The following is a 23,013-nucleotide window of genomic DNA, read 5'->3' as shown; positions in this document are numbered from 1 at the left end:
TGCACAGAGACCTAGCTGGATAACTACAGGGTTACTGACTGTACAGAGACCTAGCTGGATAACTACAGGGTTACTGACTGTACAGAGACCTAGCTGGATAACTACAGGGTTACTGACTGTACAGAGACCTAGCTAGATAACTACAGGGCTGGTGAATGTACCGAGACCTAGCTGGATAACTACAGGGCTCATGAATGTACAGAGACCTAGCTGGATAACTACAGGGTTGCTGACTGTACAGAGACCTAGCTAGATAACTACAGGGTTACTGACTGTACAGAGACCTAGCTAGATAACTACAGGGTTACTGACTGCTCAGAGACCTAGCTAGATAACTACAGGGCTGGTGAATGTACAGAGACCTAGCTGGATAACTACAGGGTTACTGACTGCACAGAGACCTAGCTGGATAACTACAGGGTTACTGACTGTACAGAGACCTAGCTAGATAACTACAGGGTTACTGACTGTACAGAGACCTAGCTAGATAACTACAGGGTTACTGACTGCTCATAGACCTAGCTGGATAACTACAGAGTTACTGACTGTACAGAGACCTAGCTAGATAACTACAGGGTTACTGACTGTACAGAGACCTAGCTAGATAACTACAGGGCTGGTGAATGTACCGAGACCTAGCTGGATAACTACAGGGCTCATGAATGTACAGAGACCTAGCTGGATAACTACAGGGTTGCTGACTGTACAGAGACCTAGCTAGATAACTACAGGGTTACTGACTGCACAGAGACCTAGCTGGATAACTACAGGGTTACTGACTGTACAGAGACCTAGCTGGATAACTACAGGGTTACTGACTGTACAGAGACCTAGCTGGATAACTACAGGGTTACTGACTGTACAGAGACCTAGCTAGATAACTACAGGGTTACTGACTGTACAGAGACCTAGCTAGATAACTACAGGGCTGGTGAATGTACCGAGACCTAGCTGGATAACTACAGGGCTCATGAATGTACAGAGACCTAGCTGGATAACTACAGGGTTGCTGACTGTACAGAGACCTAGCTAGATAACTACAGGGTTACTGACTGTACAGAGACCTAGCTAGATAACTACAGGGTTACTGACTGCTCAGAGACCTAGCTAGATAACTACAGGGCTGGTGAATGTACAGAGACCTAGCTGGATAACTACAGGGTTACTGACTGCACAGAGACCTAGCTGGATAACTACAGGGTTACTGACTGTACAGAGACCTAGCTAGATAACTACAGGGTTACTGACTGTACAGAGACCTAGCTAGATAACTACAGGGTTACTGACTGCTCATAGACCTAGCTGGATAACTACAGAGTTACTGACTGTACAGAGACCTAGCTAGATAACTACAGGGTTACTGACTGTACAGAGACCTAGCTAGATAACTACAGGGCTGGTGAATGTACCGAGACCTAGCTGGATAACTACAGGGCTCATGAATGTACAGAGACCTAGCTGGATAACTACAGGGTTGCTGACTGTACAGAGACCTAGCTAGATAACTACAGGGTTACTGACTGTACAGAGACCTAGCTAGATAACTACAGGGTTACTGACTGTACAGAGACCTAGCTAGATAACTACAGGGCTGGTGAATGTACCGAGACCTAGCTGGATAACTACAGGGCTCATGAATGTACAGAGACCTAGCTGGATAACTACAGGGTTGCTGACTGTACAGAGACCTAGCTAGATAACTACAGGGCTCATGAATGTACAGAGACCTAGCTGGATAACTACCTGTTTCCATAGGGCTCTGGTCAAAAGTAGTGCTCTATGAAGGGAATAGGGTGCCATTTGGGACACATACAAAAAGCGTGTGGGGAGGGTAGCTTTGAATGGCAGTCTACTGTACTCACTCCCAGTCACTGCTCTTATCTTGGCTCTCAAATTCACCTGTCACTTTGATCTGGCCAGCGCTATTTCCCTGTTATGCCAGGTACCTAGAAATGTATGACTTGTCTTGAACGCCTGCAAAGAAGCGTCACGATATCGTCTGCCTGCGTTTCCCTGATAGGGCCAAATCATCATGCTGCATCACAATCCTCTTTCTTCCCCTCCACTGAAGCCTGGTGAGGAGAGGAAGATTATGTTTCAAGGGCTGAGAGCCAGCCAGCTAAAACCCTCCCTGACATATACCCTACTACAGAATCAACACTTAGCCCTGTGTGTTTGTGTTGCCGTCGTAAACCCTTAATGAATAGCTTGTTTACTATTTATGGATACATCACAAGTCATTAACTTACTATATTTAACCACCAGGAGTATTATTAAAGATACTAGTTCCTGTTTTTGAATCTGAATACCTATCTCTTGTGAATACAGTTTGTCCTGACGAACTCCATATCACTGTACTACTGGTTCAGCCAAGTATGTTTGATGAACAAAATACAAATGATCTATAGCATTGACAATCTTAGTTGTGCATGTTTCTTACAATGGCTACAGTGGTTGTGGTCAAACGTTAATATAAAACAATCAGGCCAAAATGGCCAATGAGAGCACACTGAACAACCCGGAAGGAGAACCTTAGGGATTCAATAGAGACGTCCTCTCTTCTTGCAGACGTAGAAAGAATACACACATAGTCAAGCATCTGTACAAATGACCAAGATGAATAAAGGCATGGTTGGATAAATACTGAACCATTCTCCCTTCTAATCACCTCTTCTACCCATCCACTGATTCAACAGAAGCATGGCCAGATATACAGTTTGATCATATAGTTCAAATCAGACTGGATTGACCAGGTTGATTAGTTGTTATTATTATGGGGGACAGACAGACAGACAGACAGACAGACAGACAGACAGACGGACAGACGGACAGACAGATAAAAGGCGCATGGTTCCAGAATGGGTTTGTAGAAGCCAACTAGCTAGCTAGCCAGGTTTGTAGAAGCCAACTAGCTAGCTAGCCAGGTTTGTAGAAGCTAGCTAGCCAGGTTTGTAGAAGTTAGCTAGCTAGCCAGGTTTGTTGACACTAGCTAGCTAGCCAGGTTTGTATAAGCTAACTAGCTAGCCAGGTTTGTAGAAGCTACCTAGCTAGCCAGATTTGTTGACACTAGCTAACTAGCCAAATGCTTGTTGTTTGGCTCTCCCCTTCCCCTCCCCATTGTCAGAGAGGCTAGGAGGTTAGGGCGGGAGGGGGGGATTCCTTAGCTGTCTGGCCTCAACTTCAAAGAGTTGAGCAGAGTTATAAAAGGGTTCTGATATCACTGGAGCCAGGGAGCCCTCACCCCCCTACCCTCTCTTTCTCAATCCCTCTACTCCCTCTCTTTCTCAATCCCTCTACTCCCTCTCTTTCTCAAGCCCTCTACTCCCTCTCTTTCTCAAGCCCTCTACTCTCTCTCTTTCTCAATCCCTCTACTCCATCTCTTTCTCAATCCCTCTACTCCCTCTCTTTCTCAATCCCTCTACTCCCTCTCTTTCTCAATCCCTCTATTCCCTCTCTTTCTCAATCCCTCTACTCCCTCTCTTTCTCAATCCCTCTATTCCCTCTCTTTCTCAATCCCTCTACTCCCTCTCTTTCTCAATCCCTCTATTCCCTCTCTTTCTCAATTCCTCTACTCCCTCTCTTTCTCAATCCCTCTATTCCCACTCTTTCTCAATTCCTCGACTCCCTCTCTCCTGGGGGATGGAGGGAGAGGGGGTCTGAGGGGAGAGGGAGCAGGAAGGAATGTTGCCCAACCTTCAAGACCTATGATTCTATTTTGTTGTTTTGTCACTACTTACAAATAAAAACAAAACCACACAGCATCACCCAAAAATGTGAGAGGAGTCATTGGTAACTAATGTAAACAGTGTGTGGGCTCCAGCCTTCCAATGTGATTATTTTCCCTGTACTCTACCAACACATCCTACAGAGTCTAGTGAAAGGTTAGGTATTAAACCTACAGAGTCTAGAGAAAGGTTGGGTATTAATACTACAGAGTCTAATGAAAGGTTGGGTATTAATCCTACAGTCTAGTGAAAGGTTGGGTATTAATCCTACAGAGTCTAGTGAAAGGTTGGGTATTAATCCTACAGAGTCTAGTGAAAGGTTGGGTATTAATCCTACAGAGTCTAGTGAAAGGTTGGGTATTAATCATACAGAGTCTAGAGAAAGGTTGGGTATTAATCCTACAGAGTCTAGTGAAAGGTTGGGTATTAATCCTACAGTCTAGTGAAAGGTTGGATATTAATTCTACAGTCTAGAGAAAGGTTGGGTATTAATCCTACAGTCTAGTGAAAGGTTGGGTATTAATCCTACAGTCTAGTGAAAGGTTGGGTATTAATCCTACAGTCTAGTGAAAGGTTGGGTATTAATCCTACAGTCTAGTGAAAGGTTGGGTATTAATCATACAGTCTAGTGAAAGGTTGGGTATTAATCCTACAGTCTAGTGAAAGGTTGGGTATTAATCCTATAGAGTCTAGAGAAAGGTTGGGTATTAATCCTACAGAGTCTAGTGAAAGGTTGGGTATTAATACTACAGAGTCTAGAGAAAGGTTGGGTATTAATCCTACAGTCTAGAGAAAGGTTGGGTATTAATCCCATAGAGTCTATTGAAAGGTTGGGTATTAATCCTACAGTCTAGAGAAAGGTTGGGTATTAATCCCATAGAGTCTAGTGAAAGGTTGGGTATTAATCCTACAGTCTAGTGAAAGGTTGGGTATTAATCCCATAGAGTCTAGTGAAAGGTTGGGTATTAATCCTATATAGTCTAGTGAAAGGTTGGGTATTAATCCCATAGAGTCTAGTGAAAGGTTGGGTATTAATCCCATAGAGTCTAGTGAAAGGTTGGGTATTAATCCCATAGAGTCTAGTGAAAGGTTGGGTATTAATCCTAGAGTCTAGTGAAAGATTGGGTATTAATACTACAGAGTCTAGTGAAAGGTTGGGTATTAATCCTACAGAGTCTAGTGAAAGGTTGGGTATTAATCCTACAGTCTAGTGAAAGGTTGGGTATTAATACTACAGTCTAGTGAAAGGTTGGGTATTAATCCTACAGTCTAGTAAAATGTTGGGTATTAATCCTACAGTCTAGTGAAAGGTTGGGTATTAATCCTAGAGTCTAGTGAAAGGTTGGGTATTAATCCTACAGTCTAGTGAAAGGTTGGGTATTAATCCTAGAGTCTAGTGAAAGGTTGGGTATTAATACTACAGAGTCTAGTGAAAGGTTGGGTATTAATATTACAGAGTCTAGTGAAAGGTTGGGTATTAATCATACAGAGTCTAGAGAAAGGTTGGGTATTAATACTACAGAGTCTAGTGAAAGGTTGGGTATTAATCCTACAGAGTCTAGAGAAAGGTTGGGTATTAATCCTACAGCCTAGAGAAAGGTTGGGTATTAATCCTACAGTCTAGAGAAAGGTTGGGTATTAATCCTACAGTCTAGAGAAAGGTTGGGTATTAATCCTACAGTCTAGATAAAGGTTGGGTATTAATCCTACAGCCTAGAGAAAGGTTGGGTATTAATCCTACAGTCTAGAGAAAGGTTGGGTATTAATCCTACAGTCTAGAGAAAGGTTGGGTATTAATCCTACAGCCTAGAGAAAGGTTGGATATTTGAAGTACAATAACACCATATAAAGGGGAACCCCAGGTGAGATCATATTCTTATTTCAGCAAATATACATTTCAAAGGGGATGCAGAGTACTACTCCTGTCTAATGCTGTCATTAATGTAAACAGGAAGTTAGTTAGTTACTTCCTTGTTCTATGGAACAGTGGTGCAGTATATGAGGTGACAGGCACAGCACCGACCTATGAAACCCATTTGAATTTGAGGCCCTGATCAGATTAAATTAGATTTATGAATAAAGTAACTCAAGACAGTTGGGGCTCAACCAAAAAATATCAACCAAAAAGACATTGGAAGATGGCCCTCTATCCCCTTTAAAAAAAGCAACGTTGAGAAATTAAACAATTTAGTGCAGCATTGAAATGCAGGTGTGAGATCTGTGGATCTACGTCCAGACTAACCAAGCTATGCCGTACTACGCAATACCTACGCAGTAACCAAATGGCATTTAATCCCTCTGTATCCACACAATTCATCCACTCCCTACACAGAGCAAATTCAAAGTCAACAGGAAAAACAAGTCTTGGCTAGATGAGATTAAAAGGTCAGAAACCTTACAGTAGTGTGGTGCCAGGACAACAACCTCTCTCTCAATGTCAGAAAGTCAAAGGAGCTCATTGTGGACTACAGGAAACGGAGGCACGAGCACGCCTCCATTAACATCAACAGGGCTGTAGTGGAGCGAGTCGAGAGCTTCAAGTTCCTCGGTGTCCACATCACTAAGGACATATCATGGTCCAAACACACTCACACAGTCGTGAAGAGGGCACGACAACGCCTCTTCCCCCTCAGGAGGCTGAAAAGATTTGGCATTGGCCCTCAGATCCTCAAATAGTTCTACAGTTGCACCATCGAGAGCATCTTGACTGGCTGCATCACCACTTGGTATGGCAACTGCTTGGCATTCGACCGCAAGGTGCTACATGGGGTAGGCCCCAGAAAATTGTCAAAGACTCCAGCCACCCGAGCCACAGACTGTTCTCTCTGCTACCGCACGGCAAGCGGTACCAACACACCAAGACTGGAACCAACAGGATCCTGAACAGCTTCTACCCCCGAGCCACAGACTGTTCTCTCTGCTACCGCACGGCAAGCGGTACCAACACACCAAGACTGGAACCAACAGGATCCTGAACAGCTTCTACCCCCGAGCCACAGACTGTTCTCTCTGCTACCGCACGGCAAGCGGTACCAACACACCAAGACTGGAACCAACAGGATCTTGAACAGCTTCTACCCCCGAGCCACAGACTGTTCTCTCTGCTACCGCACGGCAAGCGGTACCAACAGGATCCTGAACAGCTTCTACCCCCGAGCCATAAGACTTTTAAACAAGACCGCTAAAGAGCTAATGAAATGACCACCAGGACTACCTGTATTGACCCATTTTTAGGTCCCTCTCTTGTACTGACTACATGCACACACACTGGACTTTACCAACACACACACACACACTGGACTTTACCAACACACACACACACTGGACTTTACCAACACACACACACACACTGGACTTTACCAACACACACACACACTGGACTTTACCAACACACACACACACACACTAGACTTTACCAACACACACACACACACACACACTGGACTTTACCAACACACACACACACACACTGGACTTTACCAACACACACACACACTGGACTTTACCAACACACACACACACACACACTGGACTTTACCAACACACACACACACACTGGACTTTACCAACACACACACACATACTGGACTTTACCAACACACACACACACACTGGACTTTACCAACACACACACACACTGGACTTTACCAACACACACACACACACTGGACTTTACCAACACACACACACACTGGACTTTACCAACACACACACACATACTGGACTTTACCAACACACACACACACTGGACTTTACCAACACACACACACATACTGGACTTTACCAACACACACACACACACTGGACTTTACCAACACACACACACACTGGACTTTACCAACACACACACACATACTGGACTTTACCAACACACACACACATACTGACACTGACACCCCAACACACACACACACACACACTGGACTTTACCAACACACACACACATACTGACACTGACACCCCAACACACACACTGGACTTTACCAACACACTCACACATACTGGACTTTACCAACACACACACACATTCTGACACTGCCACCCCAACACACACACACACACACTGGACTTTACCAACACACTCACACATACTTACACTGACACCCCAACACACACACACACACACACATACTGACACTGACACCCCAACACACACACACACACACTGGACTTTACCAACACACACACACATACTGACACTGACACCCCAACACACTCACACACACTGGACTTTACCAACACACACACACATACTGACACTGACACCCCAATACACACACACACACTGGACTTTACCAACACACTCACACATACTTACACTGACACCCCAACACACACACACACACACACACACACACACACACTGGACTTTACCAACACACTCACACATACTTACACTGACATCCCAACACACACAGACACAGACACAGACTCACTCTCACACACAGACAGACCACAGACACAGACACACTCACACTCTCACACACACACACACACCGACACACACACACCGCCAAACAGCTTATGCTGGGATGTTCTTAGGCTTTAGGAGGTGGGCTGGTCCCACTCATATCATATCTTTGGTAGACAACAGGGGTAGACTAACAGTGAAATGCTTACTTTATTTGTTTATTTTTTATTTTACCTTTATTTAACTAGGCAAGTCAGTTAAGAACAAATTCTTATTTTCAATGACGGCCTAGGAACAGTGTGTTACCTGTCTCGTTCAGGGGCAGAACGACAGATCTGTACTCTTTTCCAACAATGCAGAGTTAAAGATAAAATCAAATATTGTGACAGTGAATAACAAATAAAAATAACAAGTAAAATAACATGGCTATCTACATACAGGAAGTAGAAAATAACATGGCTATCTATATACAGGAAGTAGAAAATAACATGGCTATCTATATACAGGAAGTAGAAAATAACATGGCTATCTATATACAGGGAGTAGAAAATAACATGGCTATCTATATACAGGAAGTAGAAAATAACATGGCTATCTATATACAGGAAGTCGAAAATAACATGGCTATCTATATACAGGAAGTAGAAAATAACATGGCTATCTATATACAGGAAGTAGAAAATAACATGACTATCTATATACAGGGAGTAGAAAATAACATGGCTATCTATATACAGGAAGTAGAAAATAACATGGCTATCTATATACAGGAAGTAGAAAATAACATGGCTATCTATATACAGGGAGTAGAAAATAACATGGCTATCTATATACAGGGAGTAGAAAATAACATGGCTATCTACATACAGGAAGTAGAAAATAACATGGCTATCTATATACAGGAAGTAGAAAATAACATGGCTATCTATATACAGGAAGTAGAAAATAACATGGCTATCTATATACAGGAAGTAGAAAATAACATGGCTATCTATATACAGGAAGTAGAAAATAACATGGCTATCTATATACAGGAAGTAGAAAATAACATGGCTATATACAGGGAGTATCAGTACTGTGTGTGAATGTGTGTGTGTGACGTCAGTTTGCATGTGTGTGCATGTTATGTGTGTATGGGATATGAGGAAAGGGAGGGTAAAGTGGATATCTACTCAGTTGCACAGCTGAATTCATTCAACCGAAATGTGTCTTCCACATTTAATCCAACCCCTTTGAATCAGTAGTGTGTGTGTGCGTGCGTGTGTGTTTGTCTGCGTCTGTCTGTCTGTGGTGGTTTTCACCCTTAGGGGGGAGTGTGAGCAAAAATTCCTGTGAAGTGGAGGAAAGTTGTCTTTTAATTTGCCCTGAGTGGGCGGTAATAACCCTCTGATCCATAACTCCTGCAGTATTACAGACATGACAGCCGTACAACCACCCACCTTAACGGGACCCACGTCACTACCTCTGACTGAACCAACTGCTCATAACTCCTGTCTGAATGGTTCCGTTCCAAATGGCATACTATTCCCTATAGAGTGCACTACTTTAGACCAGAGCCCCATTCCCTATATAGTGCACTACTTTAGACCAGAGCCCCATTCCCTATATAGTGCACTACTTTAGACCAGAGCCCCATTCCCTATATAGTGCACTACTTTAGACCAGAGCCCCATTCCCTATATAGTGCACTACTTTAGACCAGAGCCCCATTCCCTATATAGTGCACTACTTTAGACCAGAGCCACATTCCCTATATAGTGCACTACTTTAGACCAGAGCCCCATTCCCTATAGAGTGCACTACTTTTGACAAGAGCCCCATTCCCTATATAGTGCACTACTTTAGACCAGAGCCCCATTCCCTATATAGTGCACTACTTTAGACCAGAGCCCCATTCCCTATAGAGTGCACTACTTTAGACCAGAGCCCCATTCCCTATGTAGTGCACTACTTTTGACCGGGGCCCTATTCCCTATAGAGTGCACTACTTTAGACCGGGGCCCTATTCCCTATAGAGTGCACTACTTTAGACCAGAGCCACATTCCCTATAGAGTGCACTACTTTAGACCAGAGCCACATTCCCTATATAGTGCACTACTTTAGACCAGAGCCCTATTCCCTATAGAGTGCACTACTTTTGACCGGAGCCCCATTCCCTATAGAGTGCACTACTTTAGACCAGAGCCACATTCCCTATATAGTGCACTACTTTTGACCGGGGCCCTATTCCCTATAGAGTGCACTACTTTTGACCGGAGCCCCATTCCCTATAGAGTGCACTACTTTAGACCAGAGCCACATTCCCTATATAGTGCACTACTTTTGACCAGGGCCCTATTCCCTATAGAGTGCACTACTTTTGACCAGGGCCCCATTCCCTATAGAGTGCACTACTTTAGACCAGAGCCACATTCCCTATATAGTGCACTACTTTTGACCGGGGCCCTATTCCCTATAGAGTGCACTACTTTTGACTTGAGCCCTGGTATGAAGGCTCTTTGCCCCGTCGCACCCCTCAACATGACATGCTAATTGAAGTGATGTAATATTATGCCATGGAGAGAGAGAGAGAGAGAGAGGAGGCTGCCCGCTGGGAGCTAGGCTGAATATAATAGAAGGCATTGAGAATAAGACACAGCCAAAGTTCCCCGGAGGGCTTAAAGCTGCAATCAGCAGTTGAAACTAGAACAAAGTGTACTCCCCGCCACGGTTTTGCTAAAAATCTGAAGGATGGAGTTGGAGAAATTTAACCACTCTCAAATTCATAGACAGAGCTATGGATGCAAGGACTGACCATCCATTATATTCTGAAGGGGTACGACAGTTGAACTAAGCTCATGAGGCATTTATAAGTTATAATCTTCAATAATCAATGGGTGCATATCATTCATTTATCTGTAAGTAACAACTGCAGATTTCCCATTTAAGGCTGTTATAGCCTCCCCAGCATGCAGCCCAGCGAGGCTGTTATAACCTCTTCAATATGTAGCTCAGCCAGGATGTTATAACCTGTCTAACATGCAGCCCAGCGAGGCTGTTATAACCTCTTCAATATGTAGCTCAGCCAGGATGTTATAACCTGTCTAACATGCAGCCCAGCGAGGCTGTTATAACCTCTTCAATATGTAGCTCAGCCAGGATGTTATAACCTGTCTAACATGCAGCCCAGCGAGGCTGTTATAACCTCTTCAATATGTAGCTCAGCCAGGATGTTATAACCTGTCTAACATGCAGCCCAGCGAGGCTGTTATAACCTCTATAATATGTAGCTCAGCCAGGATGTTATAACCTGTCTAACATGCAGCCCAGCGAGGCTGTTATAACCTCTTCAATACGTAGCCCAGTCAGGCTGTTATAACCTGTCTAACATGCAGCCCAGCAAGGCTGTTATAACCTCTTCAATACGTAGCCCAGTCAGGCTGTTATAACCTGTCTAACATGCAGCCCAGCAAGGCTGTTATAACCTCTTCAATATATACAGCCCAGTCAGGCTGTTACCTCCCCAGTGTGTAGCTCAGCCAGGCTGTTACCTCCCCAGTGTACAGCCCAGCCAGTCTGTTACCTCCCCAGTGTGCAGCCCAGCCAGTCTGTTACCTCCCCAGTGTACAGCCCAGCCAGTCTGTTACCTCCCCAGTGTACAGCCCAGCCAGTCTGTTACCTCCCCAGTGTGTAGCCCAGCCAGTCTGTTACCTCCCCAGTGTACAGCCCAGCCAGTCTGTTACCTCCCCAGTGTACAGCCCAGCCAGTCTGTTACCTCCCCAGTGTGTAGCCCAGCCAGTCTGTTACCTCCCCAGTGTGTAGCACAGCCAGTCTGTTACCTCCCCAGTGTGTAGCCTAGCCAGTCTGTTACCTCCCCAGTGTGTAGCCCAGCCAGTCTGTTACCTCCCCAGTGTTTAGCACAGCAAGTCTGTTACCTCCCCAGTGTGTAGCCTAGCCAGTCTGTTACCTCCCCAGTGTACAGCCCAGCCAGTCTGTTACCTCCCCAGTGTGTAGCCCAGCCAGTCTGTTACCTCCCCAGTGTGTAGCCTAGCCAGTCTGTTACCTCCCCAGTGTGTAGCCCAGCCAGTCTGTTACCTCCCCAGCGTACAGCCCAGCCAGTCTGTTAACTCCCCAGTGTACAGCCCAGCCAGTCTGTTACCTCCCCAGTGTGTAGCCCAGCCAGTCTGTTACCTCCCCAGTGTGTAGCACAGCCAGTCTGTTACCTCCCCAGTGTGTAGCCTAGCCAGTCTGTTACCTCCCCAGTGTGTAGCCCAGCCAGTCTGTTACCTCACCAGTGTGTAGCACAGCCAGTCTGTTACCTCCCCAGTGTGCAGCCCAGCCAGTCTGTTACCTCCCCAGTGTGTAGCACAGCCAGTCTGTTACCTCCCCAGTGTACAGCCCAGCCAGTCTGTTACCTCCCCAGTGTACAGCCCAGCCAGTCTGTTACCTCCCCAGTGTGTAGCACAGCCAGTCTGTTACCTCCCCAGTGTGTAGCACAGCCAGTCTGTTACCTCCCCAGTGTGTAGCCTAGCCAGTCTGTTACCTCCCCAGTGTGTAGCCCAGCCAGTCTGTTACCTCCCCAGTGTGTAGCACAGCCAGTCTGTTACCTCCCCAGTGTGTAGCCTAGCCAGTCTGTTACCTCCCCAGTGTACAGCCCAGCTAGTCTGTTACCTCCCCAGTGTGTAGCCCAGCCAGTCTGTTACCTCCCCAGTGTGTAGCCTAGCCAGTCTGTTACCTCCCCAGTGTGTAGCCCAGCCAGTCTGTTACCTCCCCAGCGTACAGCCCAGCCAGTCTGTTACCTCCCCAGCATGCATCCCAGCCAGTCTGTTACCTCCCCAGTGTGCAGCACAGCCAGTCTGTTACCTCCCCAGTGTGTAGCCTAGCCAGTCTGTTACCTCCCCAGTGTACAGCCCAGCTAGTCTGTTACCTCCCCAGTTTGTAGCCCAGCCAGTCTGTTACCTCCCCAGTGTGTAGCCTAGCCAGTCTGTTACCTCCCCAGTGTGTAGCCCAGCCAGTCTGTTACCTCCCCAGTGTGTAGCCCAGCCAGTCTGTTACCTCCCCAGCGTACAGCCCAGCCAGTCTGTTACCTCCCCAGCATGCATCCCAGCCAGTCTGTTACCTCCCCAGCATGCATCCCAGCCAGTCTGTTACCTCCCCAGTGTGCATCCCAGCCAGTCTGTTACCTCCCCAGCATGCATCCCAGCCAGTCTGTTACCTCCCCAGTGTGCATCCCAGCCAGTCTGTTACCTCCCCAGCATGCATCCCAGCCAGGGGAATAACCACAGCACTGTCCCAGTGCCAGATATGACAGAAACAACAACAACTAAAATCTGCAACTTCATGCACATGAACATGTCTTTGCAAAGGCCTTTGAATGTTTACTTAATGACTGCAGATCACAGTGAGTTTAGTTCTGCTGGTGTGTGGTAGAGAGAGCACTTCATCTACAGGCAGAGGGACAGGTATGACACAACACTGTCCTTCTGACAACCTGGACCTGCCAGACAGACTGACACCACACCCCAGTCTGTGTCCTTGTCTATATGAAGTATGAGCAAACCTTCCCCTTCAGTCACCAGCTCTTAGGCCAGGCTTTACCAAATCTCTACACGTTTCTAGGAGTGGAAAAACATTACGTGCAAACATATAAAATAAATGCTAGAAAACAACCTTGAGATTTTGGCTACAAATCTTAATTTCGATCATTAAATCTTTCATATGCGCCAGTCCCCAAAATGATGTCTGAATCATGAAGGAGTTAATTGATTTGTCCTCCTGGGGCAGCATTAGAGGAACGTCTAATCACAACTGATCCCAACTGTAGACCATCTATGGACCATCTAATATACAAACTTCTCAACCTGTGTTAAAGAGTCATGTATTTTATTTATAATAGACTATTATCAAATTATTATTATTATTAGCATTATTTTCAGTATCCAAATCATTATAATCATTAGCCACATTCTTATAATTATTATTACTTTTGTATCATTTTATCCAAGAAAGCACATAGGAAAACATTTAAAAATACAAGTGTTTCGTTTCTTACCTGAATGTTGTTCAGTTTGTGATCTGAGGAGCTGTATATCTCACATTCCTCCATCGCTCTTCGGAGGAAAGCGTTCACAACAAAACTGTCTCCTACAAATCGGGGGCGAATTATAATGAATATCAATGATATTAACTTGTGTCTAGATAATAAGATAATGTAAGGTTTAAAACAAGGTTTAATGCGTTATTTCTAAAGGATGATAGAGGGTTATCCTCACCTTCGGGGTTCTCTCTACGTTTGCCCGCTTTAGATCACAGCACAATATGGAAATTCAAATGAGAAATTCGTTACCATGTGAACAAAATATTCATCAATGATCAATCAGTATGGAATACTCATGTAAAAGTGTTTATAAGAGATATATCTTACCATGTTTGGACTGAAGTTTCCCCATTTCCACGTCCCTTTTTCCTTGATTAATGAACAGCTCTTTACCAATCCGTCATGGATAACCCAGTCTGCTGGTCAACATTGTCACATTGTGTCCGCGTTTTTGCAAGAAAAGAGTCCAATTTAACTTTCTCCAAGCGCATTCAAAATTACCAATATACACACATGTTTTCTTTTGCTGTACAGAAACAACGCTCTTTCTCTCAAAACAAATCCCGAGAGAAGGGAGACTATAGTCGACTTGCACTTTAGCGTCAGACAAGCCAACTGACTGACTGAATGGAAGAATGTGTGTCCGTCTGGCGGTAGCGTAGCGCAGAGCAGGAGGCGCTCAACTCAATCTAAGTAGTAGGCATGGCTGTAGGTACATCCTCAAAGTGTCTGCTAAATACCGTCCCCTGTTGGACTGATTTCAAACAGGTATTTACTTTTGCTGGTGATTTTGTTCCAGTATTACAACAAAAATAAAAAAATAAAAAAATGTACACCTGTTTGGCAGATGTTATTGCGGGTGTAGCGAAATGCTTGTGTTTCTAGCTCTAACAGACCTGTAATATCTAAGAGTAATATCTAACAATTTCACAACAATACACACAAATCTAAAGTAAATGGACGGAATTAAGAATGTATAAATAGCGGGTGAGAAATGTCAGATAGACTAAGATACAGTAGAACAGGCGTAATGCTGGTAGTGCTGGTGAGTTACCGCTGCTCTGGTATCCACTAGTTCTTCCAGGCTGTATGTAATAACACCAAACACATTCTGGCCTAATAATGTAAGAAATAACACATAAAAAAACGAAATACTGCAAAAGACAGTATATTTAGATATTAGGCCATGTTTGTGTCCATACTGTTGAATCAGCATCGGTGAGCTCTTGTAACTTGACAATTTCCTAATGTTTCAATATCAAAGCCTGCTAGTATAAAACAAAGATAGTGATAACTAATTTTCCCTTATTCATTTGGGGGTCTAATATAAAAAGAGAGTATGATGTCTGTCAGAATGTAATGTTAGCCTTTGTGTCAGACTCTATCCTCAACATCTGCATTATCAACAGTGCTTGACTTGGGCACATCGGAGCTGAGTACCGGTACCTATTTCAGTCAAAATCATGCACTGATTATCAAAGTCTACGTCCCCAATAGCACACTAGAATTATTTTTCCTGGAAATTGCCGATGTTGAATTTCATTGAATTCTACATCAGGCATCAATGAGCGTTTGGATCAGGAAAGTGTCTTCTCACAACCTCTACAAGCCAGAATGCTGAATTAAATTATATTTTAACGTACTTTACCGGTTGTACTCCGTGCAGTTGGTCCTTCGCCAGTAGGAATGTGATACAATATATGCACAGAAAAGTATAATTAAACAACTTTCCAAAACACCGGTGATGCGTTCAGATTTCTATGACCTGAAGCATGCGCAGAACCATGTAAACATGTGCACCAGCTCGGCAGTAGTCTGTACATGGGTTGCGCGCATGTAGTTTCATCTTGTGCGCTTGCTTCAGGTGATGGAAATCTGAACGCACTACCAGCCCTTTGAAAAGTAGATTGAAAGATACTTTCCTGTGGATATATTGTCTCACATTGCTACCTGCAAATAACGACCAACCACATGGACAACCGGTAGAGGAAGTGAAAATATAATTTGGCTTGTAGAGGTTGTGAGAGGACACTTTCCTGATCCAACTGCTCATTCATGCCTGATGGAGAATTCAATAACATTCACCATTAGGTTTCCAGGCTACCTATTCCCTATAGCAGGATATTCAACTCTGACCCTATGAGGTTCGGAAGCCTGCTGGTGATCTGTTCTACCAGATCATTAATTGCACCCAACCGGTGTCCCAGTCTAAATCAGTTCCTGATTAGAGGGGAATCACCCAACTGGTAATTGCACCCAACCGGTGTCCCAGTCTAAATCAGTTCCTGATTAGAGGGGAGCAATGATAAAATGCGGGGGAACTGGCTTCGAGGTCCAGAGTTGAATCTGACCACTACTTTTGACCAGGATCTACATAGGAACTATGGTGCCATCTGGGATATGCACAAAGGTCTTTGTTTCCTCCAAATACAAACAACAACCAACCTTCTATAAGAAGACCCATTGTTCTCTAAACAGAAGCAAGGTAACATTCTGAAAATAGGCCTCAAATATGCATCAGTCACGTCCCTTTTGAAGCGTAGCTGTTAGTTTATTCTGGTGGAGTTAAACAAGTCTCTAGTCACATGACCAACATTAGATGTTACCTTCTGCTCCAGGTGTCAACTTCAACATGACATCCTTCAATCGCATGATGGTGTCTTACAAACATCCACAACCATCCTACCTGTCCGATGTTGATTTAGGACCTGGACAGTTAAGATGTTTAGCATGCAGTACACATCCTTCTTCTATCAATCAAAGGATGTCACACACACACACACACACACACACACACACACACACACACAGAAAAAAGAGAGAGGGACCACAGTGTGACATCACAGCAGCAAGATTTGTGACCTGTTGCCACAAGAAAAGGGCAACCAGTGAAGAACAAACACCATTGTAAATACAACCCATATTTATTTGCCTTTTTGTACTTTAACTAATTGCACTTCGTTATAACACTGTACATAGCCAGAATGACATCTGAAAGGTCTCTATTCCTTTTAAACGTTTGTGTTTATAATGTTTATTTTTTTATTGTTTATTTCACTTTTCTTTATTATCTACTTCACTTGATTTGGCAACGTAAACATATGTTTCCCATGACAATAAAACCCTTAAACTGAAATGAATTGAATAGAGTGAGAGAAAGAGAGAGAGAGAGAGAGAGAGAGAGAGAGAGAGTGAAGGGGGAGAGAGAGAGAGAGAGAGAGAGAGGGAAGGGGGAGAGAGAGAGAGAGAGAGAGACAGAGAGAGAGAGAGAGAGGGAGGGAATGTGAGCGAGAGGGTGAGAGGGAGAGAGAGAGAGAGAGAGAGAGAGAGGGAAGGGGGAGAGAGAGAGAGAGAGAGAGAGAGAGAGAGGGAGAGAGAGAGAGAGAGAGGGAGAGAGAGAGAGAGAGAGAGGGAGAGAGAGAGAGAGAGAGAGGGAAGGGGGAGAGAGAGAGAATGTGAGCGAGAGGGTGAGAGAGAGGGAGAGAGAGAGAGGGTGAGAGAGAGGGAAGGTGAGAGAGGGAAGGTGAGAGAGAGGGATGGTGAGAGAGATCGAGAGAGAGTGTGAGAGAGAGGGAGGGTGAGAGAAAGAAAGAGAGAGAGAGAAGAGAAAGGGAGGGTGAGACAGAGAGAGGAGAGAGAAAGACTCAACAACAACCAAGCTCTGTCTTGCATAACAGAAATTCCTAGTGACATTCAACTTCCAATCCAAACAAATTAAACTGAATTACCGTACAGGAAAACAAAACCAAGACGGAAGAAAATCTAAAGCTGGCATCAGAACACAAGACAATGGAAAACAGCCTTCGTTCTAGCTGCAATTAATCAGTCTGATGACATGTTAATAGTTGGACATGTTGACAGTTCTGAAGCATGCTTGATCATGAAGACATTGTTTTGTCTTCTGACTACCTCCCAACAACCATTGAAGTCTGCCTGTGTTTACATAGCCGCTACGACGCACTGCCCATTCTGCATCTGCTATCAGTACCAGCCAACATCCAGACTCACATCTCCCATTCTGCATCTATCAGTACCAGCCAACATCCAGACTCACATCTCCCATTCTGCATCTATCAGTACCAGCCAACATCCAGACTCACATCTCCCATTCTGCATCTATCAGTACCAGCCAACATCCAGACTCACATCTCCCATTCTGCATCTATCAGTACCAGCCAACATCCAGACTCACATCTCCCATAAGGACTTAGTCCTTCAGTGTCCTACATAGAGTTGCAAAATTCTGATTATTTCCCAAAATTCCCTGTTTTTTCAGAAATCACAGTTAGTAAGCAGGAAACCCTGAATCCTCCAACCAAGATTTCTGGAAAACTTCTAGGAATTTGGGAACGTTACTGGAATTTTGCAACCCTGATCGTGCACCGCAGACCCCCCCCCCCCCAAGTTACCACCAATGGTGTTATTATTACTTCAAGTGTAAAAGATGATCATGTTTCCTTCTTGTGTCTTCTGAGTGGCAGCCCACAGGTGCAGTCTGGGAAATAACCAAATGAAAATATATGAACGGAATATCAATTGATATGAATTTAAATATTTGACCTGTAAAATATGAAAATAAAATGAAAGGTTAAACCAATGGCTTCCCCCGACTGTATTAAGATACGACCCTACTAACACCCACCAACGGGACTGTAGTCAGACAGGGAGCTGGCCAGCTACACGGGGAGTGGTGGCTGCTGGGATATGGTGGGATGAGAGGCTTTGCTGTCTCTACATCTTTCTCTCATTCTCCGCACACACACATACACGCACACACACACACGCGCGCGCACAGGCTGACAGAGGGAGGCTCTGTCTCAGATCACTCTCGGGGGTTGACAGACATTTGCACAGCAGCTCATTGATGGCAACTCTCTTTGATCCTTGTTGCAGCGCCCAATTACCATGGTCTCTCTCCCTAATGCCCACCTATTCCCTGTATAGAGCACTACTTTTGACCAGGGCCCATAGGGTTCTGGATGAAAGTATTGCACTTCATAGTTAATAGCAGAGATGCACGATATATCGGTAAGCATATCGGAATCGGCTGATATTTGCTAAAAATGACAACATCGGTATCGGCCCGATGTCTAGTTTAAAGCCGATGTGCAAAACAGATGTCAAAGCTGACATGCATACCTATATAACGTGGGTAGATGATGTACATACATATATAACGTAGGTAGATGATGTACATACCTATATAACGTAGGTAGATGAGGTACATACCTATATAACGTAGGTAGATGATGTACATACCTATATAACGTAGGTAGATGAGGTACATACCTATATAACGTAGGTAGATGATGTACATACCTATATAACGTAGGTAGATGAGGTACATACCTATATAACGTAGGTAGATGATGTACATACCTATATAACGTAGGTAGATGAGGTACATACCTATATAACGTAGGTAGATGATGTACATACCTATATAACGTAGGTAGATGATGTACATACCTATATAACGTAGGTAGATGAGGTACATACCTATATAACGTAGGTAGATGAGGTACATACCTATATAACGTAGGTAGATGATGTACATACCTATATAACGTAGGTAGATGATGTACATACATATATAACGTAGGTAGATGATGTACATACCTATATAACGTAGGTAGATGATGTACATACATATATAACGTAGGTAGATGATGTACATACCTATATAACGTAGGTAGATGAGGTACATACCTATATAACGTAGGTAGATGAGGTACATACCTATATAACGTAGGTAGATGATGTACATACCTATATAACGTAGGTAGATGATGTACATACCTATATAACGTAGGTAGATGATGTACATACCTATATAACGTAGGTAGATGAGGTACATACCTATATAACGTAGGTAGATGAGGTACATACCTATATAACGTAGGTAGATGAGGTACATACCTATATAACGTAGGTAGATGAGGTACATACCTATATAACGTAGGTAGATGATGTACATACCTATATAACGTAGGTAGATGATGTACATACCTATATAACGTAGGTAGATGATGTACATACCTATATAACGTAGGTAGATGATGTACATACATATATAACGTAGGTAGATGATGTACATACCTATATAACGTAGGTAGATGAGGTACATACCTATATAACGTAGGTAGATGAGGTACATACCTATATAACGTAGGTAGATGAGGTACATACCTATATAACGTAGGTAGATGACGTAATGACGCAACGAAACCTATTTAGCTATTATTTAACTAGGCAAGTCAGTCAAGAACAAATTCTTATTGACAATGACGGCCGACCCCGACCAAACCCGGACGACGCTGGGCCAAATGTGCGCCGCCCTATTGGGACTCCCAATCACGGCCGGATGTGATGCAGCCTGAAACCAGGGACGGCAGGTATCTCTCTCCTCTCCGCTCGTTAGAAGGTATCTCTCTCCTCTCTTCTCTTTTGAAGGTATCTCTCTCCTCTCCTCTCTTTAGAAGGTATCTCTCTCATCTCCTCTCTTTAGAAGGTATGTCTCTCCTCTCCTCTCTTTAGAAGTTATCTCTCTCCTCTCCTCTCTTTAGAAGGTATCTCTCTCCTCTCCTCTCTTTAGAAGGTATCTCTCTCTTCTCCTCTCTTTAGAAGGTATCTCTCTCCTCTCCTCTTCTCTCTTTAGAAGGTATCTCTTTCCTCTCCTCTCTTTAGAAGGTATCTCTCTCTTCTCCTCTCTTTAGAAGGTATCTCTCTCCTCTCCTCTTCTCTCTTTAAAAGGTATCTCTCTCCTCTCCTCTCCTCTCCTTACAAGGTATCTCTCTCCTCTCCTCTCTTTAGAAGGTATCTCTCCTCTCTTATCTTTAGAAGGTATCTCTCTCCTCTCCTCTCTTTAGAAGGTATCTCTCTCCTCTCCTCTCTTTAGAAGGTATCTCTCTCCTCTCCTCTCCTCTCCTCTCCTCTCCTCTCCTCTCCTCTCCTCTCCTCTCCTCTCCTCTCCTCTCCTCTCCTCTCCTCTCCTCTCTTCTCTTCTCTTCTCTTCTCTTCTCTTCTCTTCTCTTCTCTTCTCTTCTCTTCTCCTCTCTTCTCTTCTCTTCTCTTCTCTCCTCTCTTTACAAGGTATCTCTCTCCTCTCCTCTCTTTAGAAGGTATCTCTCTCCTCTCTTCTCTTTAGAAGGTATCTCTCTCATCTCCTCTCTTTAGAAGGTATGTCTCTCCTCTCCTCTCTTTAGAAGCTATCTCTCTCCTCTCCTCTCTTTAGAAGGTATCTCTCTCCTCTCCTCTCTTTAGAAGGTATCTCTCTCTTCTCCTCTCTTTAGAAGGTATCTCTCTCCTCTCCTCTTCTCTCTTTAGAAGGTATCTCTCTCCTCTCCTCTCTTTAGAAGGTATCTCTCTCCTCTCCTCTCTTTAGAAGGTATCTCTTCTCTTCTCTTCTCTTCTCTTCTCTTCTCTTCTCTTCTCTTCTCTTCTCTTCTCTTCTCTTCTCTTCTCTTCTCTTCTCTTCTCTTCTCTTCTCTTCTCTTCTCTTCTCTTCTCTTCTCTTCTCTTCTCTTCTCTTCTCCTCTCCTCTCCTCTCCTCTCCTCTCCTCTCCTCTCCTCTCCTCTCCTCTCCTCTCCTCTCCTCTCCTCTCTTCTCTTCTCTTCTCTTCTCTTCTCTTCTCTTCTCTTCTCTTCTCTTCTCTTCTCTTCTCCTCTCTTCTCTTCTCTTCTCTTCTCTCTTTACAAGGTATCTCTCTCCTCTCCTCTCTTTAGAAGGTATCTCTCTCCTCTCTTCTCTTTAGAAGGTATCTCTTCTCTTCTCTTCTCTTCTCTTCTCTTCTCTTCTCTTCTCTTCTCTTCTCTTCTCTTCTCTTCTCTTCTCTTCTCTTCTCTCTTTACAAGGTATCTCTCTCCTCTCCTCTCTTTAGAAGGTATCTCTCTCCTCTCTTCTCTTTAGAAGGTATCTCTCTCCTCTCCTCTCTTTAGAAGGTATCTCTCTCCTCTCCTCTCTTTACAAGGTATCTCTCTCGTCTCCTCTCGTTACAAGGTATCTCTCTCCTCGTTCCTGTCCTCATCTCTCTGCTCCCCTCTCCTTCTCTCCTCTCTCTTGTCCTGATATTACCATCCCCCACTCACAATTCACTCATCTAACAGGCTTTTTAAATGGATGATAATTGGACGTTCATCTCCCATTATGTGAGATGTTACTTCTGTGTTACAGAGATGAACGGGATGTGAAACCACCCACAGTCGTCTATATACTACAGCAGATAACTGTTTTATAACCAATCCCTGACATCATGAAAATGGTGGTAGGCAGAGGTAGTGGTGTCTGTTATCTTTTATACATTTCCTTTGTCTGTTTTCCAAATGGCACCCTATTCCCTATAGTGAATTCTTTTTGATTAGCTCTGCCATTTGGGACTAAGCCGCTGTCTCATTAAGATGAGAAGGCAGGCGCGTTGTCAAAGCTGCTTCTGTAGATGAGAGGAATGGAGGATGAAACAAGAACCAACCCACTAGCTGCTCTCTCTGACAAAGGTGTTCTGCATCCCAAATGGCACCCTATATAACATAGCCCACTATGGGTCCCTGGTCAAAAGTAGTGCATTACATAGGGAATATGGTGCCATTTGGGACACAAACAGGCTTTAGGGATTCTTATTAAGAATTCTTCCAGAGGATGTGGATGATTATCAGGGTTTGTTCGGTCAGTTAGTTTTCAGGGGACATTTAAGACACTTTCCAGGACGCAGACTAATAAAAGGCCATTTCTGCACTAGAAAGCACACTCAATGGGAACATCTCCACAGAACTAAATGTTTTTTAGTCAGGAACTAGGCTTAGT

At 44.0% G+C, this 23,013-nt stretch overlaps 1 protein-coding gene across 1 annotated transcript in view; it reads right to left on the bottom strand.

Annotated features, from left to right (window-relative positions):
- Positions 1 to 15,092, bottom strand: part of nkd2b (NKD inhibitor of WNT signaling pathway 2b) — a 71,024-nt gene extending 55,932 nt beyond the window's left edge. The window contains exons 1-3 of the mRNA XM_036936297.2: positions 14,541 to 15,092; positions 14,389 to 14,415; positions 14,169 to 14,260 (exon numbers count right to left, since the gene is read on the bottom strand). Of these exons, the coding sequence (XP_036792192.1) occupies positions 14,169 to 14,260; positions 14,389 to 14,415; positions 14,541 to 14,565 (144 nt within the window). The 5' untranslated portion in view covers positions 14,566 to 15,092. The remainder of the gene's footprint in view (positions 1 to 14,168; positions 14,261 to 14,388; positions 14,416 to 14,540) is intronic.
- Positions 15,093 to 23,013: the final 7,921 nt, after the last annotated feature.

Source organism: Oncorhynchus mykiss, chromosome 2, assembly GCF_057628025.1.
Source record: "Oncorhynchus mykiss isolate SJ-2025 chromosome 2, ASM5762802v1, whole genome shotgun sequence".
Lineage (NCBI taxonomy): Eukaryota > Metazoa > Chordata > Actinopteri > Salmoniformes > Salmonidae > Oncorhynchus > Oncorhynchus mykiss.
Note: the sequence above shows the minus strand (reverse complement) of the source record. Positions and strands in the feature narration are given on the sequence as shown.